At 50.0% G+C, this 17,109-nt stretch overlaps 1 protein-coding gene across 7 annotated transcripts in view; it reads right to left on the bottom strand.

Annotated features, from left to right (window-relative positions):
- The window catches only part of DNMT3B (DNA methyltransferase 3 beta), a 40,108-nt gene that overhangs the window by 14,390 nt on the left and 8,609 nt on the right, over positions 1 to 17,109 (bottom strand). For 4 of the 7 annotated variants that reach the window (XM_026503281.4, XM_048222391.2, XM_044385767.3 and 1 more), the window contains exons 2-9: positions 10,430 to 10,592; positions 9,418 to 9,479; positions 7,226 to 7,333; positions 5,947 to 6,072; positions 5,067 to 5,276; positions 4,000 to 4,158; positions 1,790 to 1,897; positions 741 to 885 (exon numbers count right to left, since the gene is read on the bottom strand). In XM_026503281.4, coding sequence (XP_026359066.2) covers positions 741 to 885; positions 1,790 to 1,897; positions 4,000 to 4,158; positions 5,067 to 5,276; positions 5,947 to 6,072; positions 7,226 to 7,333; positions 9,418 to 9,479; positions 10,430 to 10,586 — 1,075 coding nt within the window. In that variant the 5' untranslated portion in view covers positions 10,587 to 10,592. The remainder of the gene's footprint in view (positions 1 to 740; positions 886 to 1,789; positions 1,898 to 3,999; positions 4,159 to 5,066; positions 5,277 to 5,946; positions 6,073 to 7,225; positions 7,334 to 9,417; positions 9,480 to 10,429; positions 10,593 to 17,109) is intronic. The other 3 variants (XM_044385765.3, XM_048222392.2, XM_048222393.2) reach the window with 1 other exon arrangement.

Consider the following 17,109-nt stretch of genomic DNA (forward strand, 5'->3'; position numbering starts at 1 on the left):
CAGATTGGATTCTTTCCCAGTGACCACTGTATATGCAAGAAATCGAAAGAAAGTGCAGAGAAAATAGTACATAGTCAAAATATGGGAAGGGAATACCGTATTTCCTTGATTCTAAGTTCCCACTGCCTGCACGACGCACCTTCGACTTATTAACCACTTATTTGTGGGGGGAGGGAAACAAAACAAAACAGAAAAGACTATGTTAAATGTATGGATTGTTAAGACAAATCCTTGATTTCAGGCATCCAAGATTTCCAGAGTGACGATGGGAAACCAGACTTATCTTACATTAGAGGAAATATGGCATTGGTCAAACCCTCAAGATGGGAGATGCCTCTTTCTGAATGGAGGTGGCTTTGGGGGCTTGTTGGGGGGTGGGGGGAGGGTTAACACTTTCTAGGTTTTCTCCAGTAAGCATAGCTTAATTATATTTTTCTTTAAAAAAGGGCACTAATTAATGAAGAGTCCATCTCGGCCTTCTGTTTACTCAAGTTTTTGCAACAGATTCAATCCCAATTACATGTACTTGACCTTCAGTAGGAAAAGCAACCAGGGCAGCTGGAAAAGGCTGCGCTGTTTGGTTTTTCCAGCTTCCCTTGGAGTTCACAGGTGACAGAGCTCCAGAGCTGACAGCTTGCTGGAAGCTGGGGTAGGGTAGGTGGCAGCAGGGGGTGACGGCATCCCCCAAGAGGGTCCCCATCGGCAGTGGATGGTGGGTGCTGCCCAGGTCCCAGTCCCACCTGGTTGCTTGTTGTTCGGTTTGAGGCCCTCGATCCCAGTGGGCTTAAAGCCCCCGTGGGCCCACTCTAACATGGGTTTCAGCTGGTCCTCCAAGGAGTCTCCAGGATTGCTGGGGAAGGTTTTGCCAGCCCGCACCCTGGCTTTCTGTGGAGATAAAGAGGCTATGATGAATGGGAGGGGTGGGTGCTAGCCAGGCCACACCCAGGGTCTCCCCCAGCTGGGGCCTGCATTCCTCTTCACACTGGTCCCTTTCATAGCCCAGCAGCTGTCCTAAGCTGTGGTATGTGACAGGGAGGAGGGGCCTGTGTAGGGAGACAGGCAGGAGGTCATGGAGGGGGAATTATTTCTCTCCATGCAGATACCAAATATGATCTCTCCCCTGTAGGGATGTGACGGCTCAGCTCCCTTTCAAAGGACAAAGGATCAGCATTAGCTGTCACTTTTGGATATAGGAGAAGCATCGGTCAGCATGTCTCACTGCGTCTGAGAAGCTTGAGATTTCTTATTTCCCTAATGAAGTTGGGGAGGTGACAAGTATTAAGTCCTATGACAGAGGTACCAGGAAGTTTCACATGTCTAGTTAAGCACAAAGACTGGCTCATGAATGCTGACCAAAGCCATGGCCCATTTCGTTTCTAAATCAAGGTAGAGGGAGTGTCAAAGCCTGATGGATCCCTCACAGACAAGGAGAGGGGGCAGCTGGCCTCAGCTGCTCTCCAGTCTTGACCTCAAACCACACGCTCAAAGGGAAGACGCTTTGAGGCTCTGAAAAAGCTTATTCACAGATAAGAATATTGTCTTCTGCCCCCAAGGGCTCCTCCTCCCTCTGTCCGTGGGCAGGGAAGCTGGCGTAGTGCTGGGAACTCATGGGACCCCTTCCTTTCCTTCCTAGTCAATGGGCTGTCATGTTTGCACACACTTCCTCCCTGGTGGCTCAGTCCCCTCCATGCTATCACTGGGCACACTGCGGCCTGAGCTGGCTTTCTAGAAGTCTCTTGCTTTACCTCTGTTCTTGGGGCCAGGCCCTCACCACCCACTACCACGTTACCTCCAATGCATGGTACATGGCCTTCCTGTAAGAGACCAGCTTATTGAAGGTCGCCAGGTTAAAGTGCTGGCTGAACAGCCCCAGGGCCACCAGCTTATCTGCAGAGACCTAGAAGAGAAAGCCATCATCAACATCGATTTACAACCTGTGTGTCTGGAGTGTGCTGTGTCTCTCCCAGGCTTATTCCTGGGGATCAAGTTATAGACTAAAAAGGGAAAAGTAGAAAACAAATGGAGCACAGGCTCTGACATGCCCTGTAGCCAGAAGCATGGCGAACACAACACTCCGAATGGGAGAAGGTAGGATACTCCAAACAGATACAATCAGATGCACCCTGTATTTGTGTATATTCTAAGTGCAACAGACCCACATGGTCCTTGAACACATGTTCCTCCCTCCATCAGCGCACGACAAAGAGCTGTGATGCAGCCTTTTACTAACAGAATTTAATTTAATGTATGGATTTAGAGAATAGTGTTTGGCACAGAGTAAGCAATTTTTAGCTACTGTGATTTGTTGCTATGTGCCTTCCGTTGGGGCTAAATACCTCTAGTCTACCAGTCTCATGCTCCATGTCCCCTGGCCGTCTGGAAATAAATCAGGCTGCTGGTGGGTAAGATTAAACTGGTGTTGGGGGATGCTGATTAGCCCTGAAAGCCATGTGACGTCTCCTTCCCCCTCTCCTTCATTCTCATGCCAACCTGTTTTGCACCTCTCGTCTTGACCTCCCAGGAGGGGCTACTGCCACCATTTATAAGTAACTGGGGATCAGCATGGTTGTACACAGAAATGCAGGTGCTGCTCCCAGCGCTAAACTGCTCTAGTGCAGTGTGTAGCCCAAGCACCAGGACCTGTGTTGCCATCCCACCCTATTACATTAACATCCCCATACTTCATCTTATTAGCACCAGACCCAGCCTTGCAAAGCTCATTATAGGTCTCACTGGGCCAAAGCAATTACAAACAATCCATGTTTCCTCATTTCACAGAACTACAGCCCACATCCCTGCAGTAAGATGCTTCAGGGAGAGCAAAGGCCCAGGACATTTGTCATCCTGCTCCCTCTGCTGGCTGAAGAGTATCTATACGCATTCTACCTACCAGGAAAGATTCCAGGTCCTATTTATCTTGCCCTCTAGGAATTTCAGTGTGTTTATAGCAAATCCCTAATCATGGGAAAAAACAAACCTCAATTTGAGGCCGAATCCCACAGACATACTGAATGGTCCTCCATTCTCACATCTGCCTCCATCCCAACCTAGCTTGCTGTCGTTCCTCATATACCTCGGGATGTGTTTAAAGTTGGACTAACATTTCAAAGAGAGACCATCACAGGCGAGGGATTGCCTGCAGCACTGCTCTCAGCACAACCCGACATCTCAGAATGTGCCTTTGATGGTGTGTACAAATCAAACCTGCTGGGTTCATGCCCAACAGAGCTCTTAACCCGCAGACTCTCACCAAGAAGAAACTTAAAATGGTTAACACCCCCCCCAAAAAAAAACCCCGCCCGCAAAGGTTGGGACACCTGGGTGGCGGAGTCGGTAAAGTCTGACTCTTGGTTTCAGCTCAGGTCATGATCTCAAGGTCATGAGATCAAGCCCTGTGCCCTGCTCGATGCTCAGCACAGAATCTGCTTGAGGCTCACTCTGTTTCCCCCCTACCCTCGCTCTCAAATAAATCAATCTTACACACACACACAGTTAATGCTAATAATCAACAAACCCTGAAATCAGTACTCCGCGTTGAACTTTTTCATAACTGTCACCAGGTGGGCCTAGGCACACCTCTCCTCCCACGGCCGTCCCCACTGCTCTCAGAAGCAGAGACCACCCTTCCTGTCTCTTCCAGGCTTCTCCAAGGAGAGCTTTGAGGGTAGGTGCCCAGGAATCCATCCCGGTGACTCTGCCCTGAGAATAAAAACCAACAGAGCACAAGTGGCCACAAGTGGCTTCAGAGGACTTTTCCAGCTCTTTGTCTCCTATAGTAGAGAGATTGAGATCTGGGCCCATCAGACCCTATGCATCTGTTTAAGCCAGTTAACAAGAAATTTTTGTCCTCCTTAGACACAAGGAGACAAAGAGCCTCACCCATCTGGAGAAAGCAGTCACAGGCCACTCATCTTAAAAAGTCAAGTATAAAAAAGTAAGTGAAGAAAACATAGGAAATGGGTCTGTGGCCCATGACAGCCTGACTGGCCCTGGACTCACCTCAGAGAACTTGCCGTCACCAAACCACTGCACCCACCGCATGCCGGACATGGCCTGGCGCTTGGAGGTGGCCTTCCATGACACCACCATGGCAGGCCACCAGGAGAAGCCCTTGATCTTTCCCCACACGAGATCCCCTATCCCGAACTCCTTCCCATCCTGAAGGAAAAACCACATGAAGGAATCCCAATGAGACAGATTGCCTGGGCCGAGGAAAAATCCTGCCCACCCCACGAACCCCAATGGCCAGTGCCCCAGGCTCCAACCTGGGGCATTCCCTTAAAAAAATAAGAACGATGAGTGAGAACCCCTTGAATGTAAGGGGTCAGTTTGGTTTTTTAATAGGAACACGGGATTTATTACATTTGTAACACTTCACCCAGTATCTGGGAATGAAAGACGTCAACTGAAAACTCACAGGAAATAAGATCAGAGCAACAATGATCATCACCTGCATTTTCCCACCACAGGCCAAATGCTTCCAATGGCTATTCCAAAGCCATTAAAATGCAAAAAAACTCTGGACATTTGCACACAAAATGCTTACCACAAAATATGAAATGCCCATGAAAAAACAAGTTATTCAGAGTCCTACAGCCTGAAGCAGACAGAAGGATTTCTACAGGACAGATGTACATACAGACATACGCAGCAGTGCTGGAGAGAAGCCAGGGGGACTGGCCAATCATGAACACACAAGCTGGATTATGTGACACAGCAGATCACAGACGGGAGAGTGAGACAACTCCAGCTCCTAACAGATGAAGTAACTAGACTACAATGGTCTGTAAAATATGGTGACCAGAGTCACACCACCTATTACCTGTACAGATGACGTACACATATTTGGGGGTACAAATACGAGACGTTCGGAAATTCATCAGTCAGGTGTTTGAATGACGTCTGGCACAGAAGTAGGATAAAGGTAGGACACGTTGCAGATGGATAATCTATACGCTAACAAAATTCAATTATTATAATAGTAGTGCCCCCAAAAAGGTAGGACTAGCCTCCCCTGCTGGGTATGTGTTTGTTCTTCCCTATTATTTAACCTGTCCTTGTGGTACCTGATACTCGGCGCTGTCGGCATCTCTACCCTCTGCGTCCACCTGTGGGGACTCGAAGCCGTCCTGCTGGCTGTCCTGGGCCAGGCGGGTGTAGGGGGTACTGCTGCTCTGGGGCACCACATCGTCTTCCGTGAGGTCAATGGTGAGGTAGGGGCTGGCTGGGGACGGCCACGGCGTGCCTGCCAAGGATACTGTCCGCCGCCTCAGGGACTGTGGACAGAAGGACGCAGAACTTGGGCCACAGCAAACCAGGTGGGTGACCAGAGACCAGTGGACCCCCAGTTGCTTCCCAAGCAAGCAGAAACAGTGAAGACGTTAAGTTGAAGAGAACAGAGATCACCAAGGACGGTTTTCCAGGAACCAGTATCCCACAAGTGGTGGGAAAAAGCAACTTCCAACAGAACAGAGACAGAATCAAGGACACAGGCGGAATAATGATGAAGGATCCGAGAGGCTCTGAGAGCCAAGCTCAGAGAGGGCTGCTGGTTTCCTTAAATGCTTACTGTGTGCCCAGCCTTGCAACAGGAGTGGAGAATTACAGTAACCACTGGGGTTGCCTCAACACAGTCAAAGAAGACACCAGGGAGACAAAACAGTTCCAGCGTCGGAAGTTTCCAGCTCATTCCGAGGAGGAGCAAGAACCCAGTCAGCAGGGAATTCACACATTCCCACCCCAGTTCCACCTAGAATCAGGCCAGGAGAGAAGTCCTCGGGTTTAAGAGAAGCTTACCCGGCACCCAGGAGAGAAAGGAAAGGCCAGGCCCTGAAAAGGTGGTAAGAGTGAAGAACGGATGGAGGTTATGCGCCAGCCACTTTGGATGGCACAGTGAGAGGGGCAGATCTTGCACTGAGAGAGACTGGGGGTATCTGGGGAACCAACCCTGGTAGCTGAGAACTCCACGGGGGACTCATCCACGTGACTGCGGCCCTGTCGGCCTCTGGTGGGTCGTGGGGAGGGCCTGTGCCTCTCCCGGCTGGAAGCACTGGTGTTATTTCGGGTTCGGACCTGGAAGCAAGAGGGGATAAGCACGAAGCCTTTGGTGACTACAGGTGTGGAGTTCCGGACAGGCAGCCAAGAGGACTGGACTTGACAGGTCACCTCACATGAACAAAAGTGAACGAGGTGGTCAGGTTAGGGAAGCACTTGGGAGACTGGCCACATCTCCGCCCCAGAAACTCCCCAGTTAGTAGTGGGAGAAGGGGGTAGGGTATCAGCAGGGCTGCCAACAGTCCACAGCAGATCCCACGCTGCCTGGCCAAGGGAGCTGGCACCTGCAGACTGAATGGAAAAGTAAAATCCAAACTGAACATTTTCCCCCCAAAAGCGCTGGAATAATTGTGGCCTTCTTCAGGAAGGTACTGGGTCATCAAGATGGATGAGAAGCCCTTAGGCTCCTCTTTTCTCAAAATGACACAAGCTTGGCTGTTGCACATTTGTGTTCAAATCCTGCTCACAAGAATGACTGTTTCTGGGGCCCCGGGTGGCTCAGTCGGTTGAGCGGCCGACTCGATTTTTCGGCTCAGGTCATGATCTCAGGGTTCTGGGATCAAGCCCCACATCGGGCTTTGCACTCAACAGGGAGTCTGCTTCAGGATTCTCCCTCCCTCTGCCCCTCTCCCTGTTTGCTAGCTCGCTCTGTAAAATAAATCAATCTTAAAAAAAAATTGAAAAGATGTTAAAAAGAATTACTATTTAACCTTGGGTAAATTACTGGAATCTTCTCTCATCATATGCTGGGTGAGATTATAAATTAGACCTGCAATCATCACCAAGTGTCTGCCTGCTCCCTAACGGGCTGGGTGACCACTAGCAAAGACTGCCTTCCTGTTTCTAGACCTCACACACTGTTAAGTCACGGAATCCGCTTACAGAAGTGACTCCCAAAGTAATTGGCATTTGAGCCATCCACCTACAAACTACCACTCTTGGGCACTTAAAGCCAGGAGTGCCCACAGAACTGAAAACCTGCCACGTGAAAGAAAGCCTTCACAGTGACTGTTCATGAACTGTTCATGAACCTTGCTGTCATTTTTCAATTTCGAAACTTTTATTCACCTCACTGTCCAAAGTTCCAAGGAGAAAGGAAGATCCAAGACAGGTTTTTCATGCAGGCCTATGTGTGGTTGGAAGGGCCCAGGCTGAGGGGTGGGGGACTTACAGCTGGGCTTTCAGACCGAGTCCTGGTTTCACGGAAGAGTTTGGGCATCACTGGGGTATCAGAGCTATCCCAGTCTTCCCCCTCGCCATCTCCGTCACCTGTCAGATCCTTTATAAATGAAGCATTAGGAAAAGGTAAAGGTCATTAAAAGGTCACACAACCAAAATGGTTTAAGAATGAAGAGTTACTAATGAATCATCAAGCCTTACATCGGAAACCGGGGATGTACTGTATGGTGACTAACATAATATAATAAAAAATCATTAAAAATAAGAATAATAATAAATAAAAAACTAAAAAAAAAAGAAGAGTTAATCATATTGGCCCAACTGACCTGAAAATATTTTCAACTACCACATTTTGCTCAAAAAATACTTTACGATGGCTTATCACAGGGACCACAAATTCAGGACACGATGGGAAAATAAAACCCCAGTGAAATCAGGAAGCCCAAGATAGGGTGTGAATGCAGTATGCGTCGTCAAGACTCTTGTATGCACACCACAGGGAGACTGATTCGGCTATGCCCAGCAGGGAGCGCTGGTCAATTTGCACCATTAAGTGTCTGGGAGAAATAAAAGGTTCAAGGGAATTGCTTTTTGATACCATGACCAGGAAGAAATAGCACCAATTCTGTTGTCAAGTCATGAAGAATCCCTAGCACATGTCCCATGCCCCAGAGCAAAACCAAAAAACTGGGCACAGAAACTGGAGCTGGTAAGCAGCCCCAGGCCCAGCTGTCATGTTAACAACTGGATTTTTCACTTGCCAATCTTGTGGCCTTGAGTGAGTCCATTCCTCTCTTTGAAAGGCTAACAGTAACATCTCTTGTAGGACAACAGGGTGATAATGAGGAATCAAATGATGCAAGCCTCGCCCAAGCCCAGGCTCAGAGGAAATGCTCAGGAGGAGGTTCCATTCCCATTGTTAATCACGGCCCACCAGACCTCAAACAGCTGTCCGGTGCACACGGTCCCAACTAGCCACACAGCGGGCTGCCCCTGCTTGCTCCCAGCACAACAGAAGCTGTGTGAATGGGAATGTTCATTTGTCCATAACTTTGGCCCCAGTGCCTGACACTGGTTCTTTGAAAAAAGTAACCCAAGTGAAAAAAACTCTACTATGATTAGTAAGAACACAAGGTAGAAATGATGTCAGGAATAAAAAAAAAAAAAAATTGTGAACACTAAACTTGGGGGGGGGAATGGATCAAGTAGAAACCTTGCAGCATGGGGCGCCTGGGTGGCACAGCGGTTAAGCGTCTGCCTTAGGTTCAGGGCGTGATCCCAGCGATCTGGGATCGAGCCCCACATCAGGCTCTTCTGCTATGAGCCTGCTTCCTCCTCTCCCAGTCCCCCTGCTTGTGTTCCCTCTCTTGCTGGCTGTCTCTATCTCTATCGAATAAATAAATAAAATCTTTAAAAAAAAAAAAAAAGAAAGAAACCTTGCAGCAAGTATTCAAAGATCTTGCAATCATTGTTTAAAATCCCCTAAAACAAGCCAAGCAAGTTCTTTCCATCTTGGAACAAAAAAAAAATTTTTTTTCCTTCAGGCCACATAACCCTGATATCAAAACTAGACACAAATATATTCCAATAAAATCATACATCCATTTTATTCATGAATAGATGCTAACTCACAACATACCACAACCAAGCTGGGCTCACTCCAGGAATAAAAAGGACAGTTTACTACATTAGAAATATATCAATGGGGGGGTGGGGGCCTTGGGTGGCTCAGTCGGTTAAGCGTCTGCCTTGGGCTCAGGTCATAATCCCAGGGTCCTGGGTTTGAGCCCCACATTGGACTCCCTGCTTGTCGGGAAGACTGCTTCTCCCTTTCCTTCTGCCTGCCACTTGCCCTGTTTGTGCTGTCTCTCTCCCTCTCAGATAAATAAAATCTTAAAAAGAAAAAAAATTTATCCATGTAATTAATCATCCGATGAGAAACAGAATTTCAAAATTATGCTAAGTAAAAATTTAGTACAAAAAACTTTGTAAATTTAGTAACAACAAAAAATGCCATCACTCATGAGGTTGTTCGAAGCCCTCTTGGTGCTTAGCAGTGTTGGGATTCATCATTCAACAAGTATTTATTGGGTACCAGTTTAGGGGGGGCCTCAAGTTCCCCATTTAATGAAAGGTCAAGGGAATTCCCCTGGAACCCTGAACAAGGGACAGTGGAGCACATACCTGAGTGTAACTGAGCAGACTGGAGACCTCCCTCTTGGACAGACGTGAGCTTGATCTGCGGCCTGGAATAAAGAGCGAAGTGTGTTTTGAGGAAGGGAGGCTCCGGGCTGGGGAGCAGTGCCTTCCCTTGCTGGCTTGCTGTCCCTGTCATCTCCTCTCTCTAAACACTGGCATCCTCAGGGGTTAATTCCCAGTCCCTCAGGATCTGTGGTCCTGTCAATGTATTCGTAAGGCAACAGGGCACAGAGCCAGGCACATAAATAGGACCCAAACAATACTGAAGGTACTCATGAGGCAAGGCATCAAATCCCTGCCAGAATTGTGGCCACCAAACTACAATTAATGAACAATCCAGTGCCTGGCATATCAGCCACATTTCAAGTGCTCACATGTGGTTAGTGGCTATTATAGTGAACAATGCAGAAAACAGAACACTTTCGCCCTCGCAAAAAGTTCTATTGGACAGCAGGGGGGATTTCAACAGCAGGATGGGACAATAATACAGGGTTTTCCAAACCAGCTGGGTCAGAAAATCTCAGTGGGGAGGACCCCAGGTGATGTGATCCAGAACTGTGCAGGGGAGGGGTGGGAAAGGGAAGGATGGGAAAGGAAGCAGGCCTCAGACCCTCCCCACTGGAGTGTCTTCTTCCCGCATAATCCCAATCCCAGCTGCAAGGGAAGAAGGGTCCCACTCCAAAAGGGCCAAAGACCCCAGCCTACGCTGCAACCACCCCCATCATGCTGCAAAACAACAGGCGCATCACCTTGGGGTTACCTTCTCAGAGTCCCAGCTGAGCTGGGTGCAGGGGGGGGGGGTGCAAGGGCCTGTGGGCAGGGATGAGAAATGGGCTGGGCTCTCCCTATATCCACTTCCCTTCCCCTGGAGGTGTGGCGGAGCCTGTCAGAGACCAGACCCTCTCCCCACAACCTGCCCTGAGCCTGCTCGGAGACTCATGTCCCAGCTGCTGTCTGCAACCCCTGTCCCACCCCTCCTCCCCACTGGCCCGGCCACCTCTGATCTCCGGGGTGCTGATAGCCTCCAGGATGGGGGGTGAGGGTGCATCCTTGGAGTCAGAAGATTGGTCGCTGCAGCCCCCATTAGTGATGATGGAGTCTTCCCTCCCGCTGGCGTCCTCCTCTCTGTTGAGTTGTCTGGTGTCTCCCTTCATTGTTTCCTGCAGGAGGGCCAGAATGGGTAGGGTAGCAGGGAAACAAGGGCACAAGGGGGCAGCACACCCCAAACCTCCCGCCAATGGCTCTGTGTCGTCAGGTCAACAGAGGCCCCTTGACATATTCTCCGGGTGATATTCCTGCCCAAGGACCCCACCCAGGCTGCCCCCCACAGCCTGCCCCCCTCACCAAACTCGGAGGCTCAGGACTTGGTTCCATGTGGCCAGGCGGCCCGAAGGCTCAGATACCAGCACCCAAGACAGAGAAGGGGGCTGGGCTGTGGTCTGAGGCTTAGGCTGTTCTGTGCAATTAGCCGGCCACTTCAAACAATGCCATTTAGGACCCGCCTGCCCCGGCCTGCCTGCCGCCAGCCTTGGTCCCCTCTGCCCCTGGCCCCCTCTCCCTGCCCAGCCTCCGCAGGGCCTCAGGAAGCCAGTGCATTATTTTCCCTCCTGACCCCTTTGTTTGCTCTCTCCCTTCCCCTCAATCTCCAGGTCCTCTTCCCACCCGCCCCCTCCTCCCCCACAGAACAGCTTCTCTCCTCTCCATGGCAGCACAAGCCCCGCCCCACCCCAACCTCAGGGGCCCATTGGTCTGCTGGCCTGTCGCTCACTCCCCTCCTCCCTCACCAGCTGGGGCTCAGAGTCCCAAGTTCCCAAGAAGGGAAATGATGGAGCAGCACAGGCAAAGGACTGGGGCAGTTAACAAGGGGCATGCTCCCCATCCGCTCCAGCCTCACCCCATCTCTGGGCCTCTGTCTCCCCACTGCTGCCCCTCTTGGTAACTGCATCAGCAGCAGGCTATTCAGCTAAGACCAGCAGCTCAGCCAGGTCTTCATTGATGGGTTCAAGGGCTCTGTGACCTTCGACCTGGCCTGTAATGTATGTTGGCCTGTACCTTTCCCTCAAAATCTTCCTAATAATGTGATCGTGGGCCCATCTTACAGAAAAGGAAAACTGATGCACAGACTGGGTTAGTCTCCAAGGTCAAAAATCACATCTAAGAGGTGAGGCCAAGGTAAAAACGGAGCCCAGGTACAGGGTAAGGCCCCCCAGATCAAATCCCTTAGTTTCCCCCAAACTGCTCCAGAGCTATTTGGCGCCACACCCTATTGTTCTGGACCCTGTCTTGGAAAAAGCTTTCCTGGCCAACGGCTGCTTATCAGCACTGAGCACTCCCAGCCCTACGCCCCATCTTGGGGACTCACCGCACAGTACCACATGACCCACACCAGCCTCCGCGGGTATCTTCTAGAAGCATCAAGGCTACAGGGTTGCAGACTGCAGTGGTGATGGGGAACCACATCCACTAGGGGGTGATGTGGGGCTCTGTCTGAATTGTACTGCAGCGCCCCCAGGTGGATATGCAACGTCACCTGGGGTGCCAATTTCATCCTCCGCACCTGTCCATCCCCAAGCCTGGGCATCTGTCCATCCCCAAGCCTGGGCATCTGTCCATCCCCAAGCCTGGGCGTGGGGCCGTTAGACCTGGGCTGTATTCCCCATAGGGCCCAGGGACCAGGAAATCATCTGGGAGATGGTAAGAGCTACAAAATCTCAGGCATGACCCTAGACCTACAAAGTCAAGACCAACATTTTCCAAAGATCCCTGGGTGATTATATGCAAATTAAAACAGCACTGTTCTGGTTCTAAATGTACACTTATCTTCAGCACAGTGTGGCATTTACCCCACATGGCCCAAGGTGTGCAGGCTCACACTTCCTGGTCTGTTTTCTCTCAGTACCTGTTAAGGAATCTCACCAGCCCAGGGGAAAAGAGGAATACCTACCTAGCCCAATCAGCTGCTTCTCAGCCCCTTTCACTGCCAAGCCCTGACCCAGAAGAACAGGCTGGCTGAACTATGGCCAGATCCTGTGAGGCCAAGCAGCCAAAATCCCAGGAAAACCGTTGGAGTGTGGTTCAAAGTAATAATTAATTCCCAGTGTCTTGCCCCAGGCCAAACCAGTGACTAAATAACCTGCGTGGCCTAACACAGGGTGGGAGGCTGGGTCACGGGTGCAAGACACCAACGGTCCACAGAAGCTGAGGGGAGGAAGGGGCAGCCAGGGCTTCTACTCAGGAGCTGGTAGCAAGCAGGACAGAGGCTGAAACTGAGGGCCATTACTTCCCACTACTCTAGGGCCCAGGATTCCCTTAGACAGCCCTTAACTGTCAGTCAGGAGCCTCCCTCCTAGACAGGCCCAGGTGGAGCCTGCAGCCCAGAGTGGCCAATGATTAACTACCTCAGGCCTTCCCCCCAGGGCCTCGGCAGTGCCAACCTGTCCGCCCGTCTACCAGACACACATGGGAGCAGAGCACCTTCCCAAAGCCAGACGTCAACATTCAGAAAAAATCTCCTACCTCGAGGAACTAGGCCCATGGGCACTGGAGGAAGGTTCAGGCAAGGAAGGAAATCAAACAACTCTTAAGTGTCCTGGGCCACCCGGGCAACAAAAACACCCTCCTTTCAACTGCATTACTTGATCGTGTGATTTCATACAAAATTGCTTCCCTGTCGTCCTCACTGCCCTGGGTTTGCATTTACAGTAACTTCCCTTGCTGCCTTACTGCCCATCACACACTGTCCACAACGTGCGCCCACTCAAAGATACCCAGGGCAGTTCCTCTCCCCCGCCCTGACCACATTCTACTCACAGGAGGAACAAAGCCTGCCTCCAGACACGTGCTGCTGAGGCCCCCTCCGCCTGGAAGCCCTCCCCATCCCTACCATATACCTCCCGGTTGCTCAGACTTCAAAACCACATGGTTAAAGTCAGGAAGGCTTCTCTCAATACACTTCTGCTCCAAAAAGTAATAATCTGGCCCTCCTCACATAGATGCACGAATCTTTTCACCTAATGATACAGTAATTTTTTTCAGTATTCACTACCACATATGCAACACTCTTCTGTGCTTTACCTGTATTAGGTCATTTAATCTTTAAATGTGTCCATGTGATCTGTTTTACAGATGCACAAACGGAGGCACAGGGTTAAGCAACATAATACACACTGGACCAATGGGGCTTGTTGAAAGTGTTCAAGTGCCTAAAAAGTTATGAGAGAACTCACAAACTTAACTACATGCTCTTGGCAACAGGAAGAAATAAGCATCAGAAACTGGTGTGTAATGATAGAGACAAATCACCCTCAACTCTTCCCACCACTTCCTGGATAATGTGGCCCCCAAAACAAGCCAACCTCTTCATCTAGTGTCATTATTCCAGCGCTGGAGGATAAACTGGCTGGGTTACCTCCCTGAAAGAGGTGGCACCTTCCTGAGGGATTTTTCCAGAATGGTTGCCACGCTAGCCTAAGAACGGTTCCTGGGTCCCTACCCTAAGCTAAGGGCAGTACAAACCACCCTTAACTCCTACCCAATCCTGAGACAGGTCCTGTTATCAACCTGCTTTCAGCAGGCTCAGATGAATTAATTAAGTCACCCAACGAGGCGGCAGCGCCAAGACTCACGCCTAGGCAGTCCAGGGCACGTGCCTTAACTGCTGTGCCCCAGACAAGGCAGCTGATAATTCTAGTTTTAGGAACAATGCATCACCCATCCTAGGGGCTACAGAACTTCATGGCCGAGGGACAGGATCCGCCAGCTGAGTGTTTACCTTCACAAGAGGTGATGGTCTAATCTTGTGATGCAGGGTGAACTCTGACCCTTTCCCAGAGGCTGGGGTCCAGCACGTGATTCAGGGGCGGGCAGCAGTGCGGGGTGGGCTTACCCGCAAGGTTCTCCCGGCAAGGCTCTGCCTCATTAGTGCAGGGTGCCTGTGTCCCAACTGAACCAGGTCAGACGTGTCCAAATGCAATGTGGCAGACAGAAGGATGGGTGGCACCCCCAATCAGACTCAGGGAGGAGGCCCAGGGACTTGCCCCCCCCAAACCAGCTATAAAGCTGAGAAATGTCTTCATTCATTTCCTCCAGGCTGGCACCAGGAACAGAGCTATTTCACAGCACCTTGTAAATGGTAATTGTGTTAATTAAATGCACAATACAGGAAGGGGGGATGGTGGGCATGATGGGTGGAAGGGTGGGCCACATGGGCATCCCTGGCCCTCCCTGAGTCCCCCAGGGCTTAGAGATTTGGTGCAGTAGAAAAGGAGGCTGAAATATAGTCCCAGCTCCCCTATTTAAAAAAGTCCTTCTCCACAGGCTGAACGAGGGAAATCTAGACTACTGAATCCTCCCCACCTCGACTGCTCAAGTCTTTCCCAGCTGTTCCCATTGTCCAAGATTCCAAAATAGTTGAGATGGAGCAATTACTATGTATCTCACCCAAAGAGAGTGCTTGCTCTCAGGGTCTCCCAGTTTGCAAATGAGTCAAGTGAAGCTGAGGAAGCAGATGGGCAGACTGCTTGCCCAGGCTTGCACAGCAGCTGAGTGATGGAGATTTAGGCCTAACCTACCAGCCCAGACCTTAAAGACATTTTAAAATATGCTAAGGGCAGTTATGAAAGTGAAGCCTGGAGAGGGAGACCTCGCCCAGGTGAGAGAGAGAAAGGGGCTAACCCAGGCAGCAGAAACAGTTAAGTACAAAGGTAAGGGGGCTGGAGAGAGGCTGCCCACCTGGCTGGTGGCAGGACACAGCGGCCCAGGGTTCAGGGCCTTTGCCTGATCTTTAGGAATCTTTGCTAAATTCCAGAAATAGCCAGATTCACAGGAAAGCTGGAATGAAAAAGCCCTCAAGGTCTTAACATTTGTGAAACGAAATGACCCCACCTAATGCCCTGGGTGGTTGGCGCTAGGGATCCCAGAGCAGAGGATACAACCCGAGAAGCTGGAGCGCCCACATTCTTGTGTGCCATCTCACCAGACTTCCCAGCTCTGCCTCTCAAAGGGAGGCATCGCTTCATCCTGGGTGACTCAGGAGGAGTGTGGAGGATTGCTCAGTGCCTTTAGGCCATGGTCGCATGCACCAGTGTCACTGTACAGTCAAACCTTGGGTATTGGTATGTTGATCAGAATTATTACAATTGATCCATGCAGAAGTCTAACTGGACAAGTGTAAAAAACTAGCTATAGGAATCTTTTCCTTACAGCATTGCTCCCATTAGCAATATACTAACAAAACACCTAGATGTTCCTCGGTGCATTGGAATTAAATTACCCTTTAGCTAATTCACAGAAAAAGAAAAACTGGGGCACCTGGCTGGCTCAGTTGGTGGAGCTTGCAACTCTTGATCTCGGGGTTGTGAGTCTGAGCCCCACTTTGGGTGTAGATTCCTGAAAAATAAAATCTTAAAAAGAAAAAACTAGGCATACAGAAAGATCCGAAAAGACACAGCGACTTCAACTGGAGTTTCGAGTCAAGCTTTTTGCCCTATAAACAAAAGCACTCAGCCCTGTTCCCCTACAGTTATTTGGGTGACTCTTGGAAGGGCGTGCAAATGTGCAAGAGGAAACCACTGGTAACTCAGACAATGATGGGTGGGGCAGCCTAAGGAGCTGAGGATTCTGAGAGCTGCCACACCCCCTCCCCTGGCCATGTGTCCCTTAGCAAAGCTAGAGCCACAGAACCCTCTGCCCTCTCCCCCAGGGGGTAAGGGAAGGAAAGACCAATATTCGGTAAGGCCACCCCCTTGGTGCTGTCCCTCACAGTAGGCTACTCCTGTTATACCAATGCCTTAAATCTCAACTGTCCACATACGGAGGCAGTGGGGACAGAGATTCAGCCTTTGAGATGGCAACCCAACAATATGATCCCAAATGCCGAGTGTCCATATCCTCTCACACAGGATTCTACGGCTAGCAATTGACCCAGCCCAAAGCTCTCACCAAGACCTATGTGCAAGGATGGTCGCTACTGCCCTGTTTGTCATGGCAAAAGCGGTCAACAAAGGCAACCAGCTAAATCCCATGCAGCCGTACTGTGTGATGCTGGTGACAGACAGTGAGCGAGGTACCAACTAGGAGATGAAGCTGTGTGGAGTCAAAGTCCGTACAATAACACAATCGCAGTGGTTAATGTTAACATATGCATTAAGCCATGTTCCTCCAGCATTTTTTCTCGAACTGTAAAAAGTCAGGTCTCTTGGGAGGGTAGCTTGTGAGTGAACTACCATATGCCCGCGTTACGTTTACAGTCGGATGCTGTCCAAGAAACATTTCTTCCTTTGAAAATGCCCATTCAAGTTTAGTCAATCTAAAGTTACTTGTAAGGGGGCCTGGGTGGCTCAGTCAGTTAAGTGTCTGCCTTCGGCTCAGGTCATGACCCCAGGGTCCTGGGACTGACTCTGGCATCGGGTTCCCTGATCAGCGGGGAGTCTGCTTCTCCCTCTGCCCCTCACCCTGCTCATGTGCGCTTTCTCTCTCAAATAAATGAATAAAATCTTCAAGAAAAAAAAAATTTAAATAAAGTTACTTGTATATGGTAGGAGGTAGGCATCTCATTTTTCCCTATAAAGTCAAGTCAAATACATGTAATGATGCTTATGTCCCAACTCCATTTCTCTTAAAAAGTTCCCCTATATATGCAGAATATTTCCGGGCTCACTTTTCCTTTTGATATTTATC

Source organism: Ursus arctos, unplaced genomic scaffold (assembly GCF_023065955.2).
Source record: "Ursus arctos isolate Adak ecotype North America unplaced genomic scaffold, UrsArc2.0 scaffold_16, whole genome shotgun sequence".
In the NCBI taxonomy this organism is placed as follows: Eukaryota; Metazoa; Chordata; class Mammalia; order Carnivora; family Ursidae; genus Ursus; species Ursus arctos.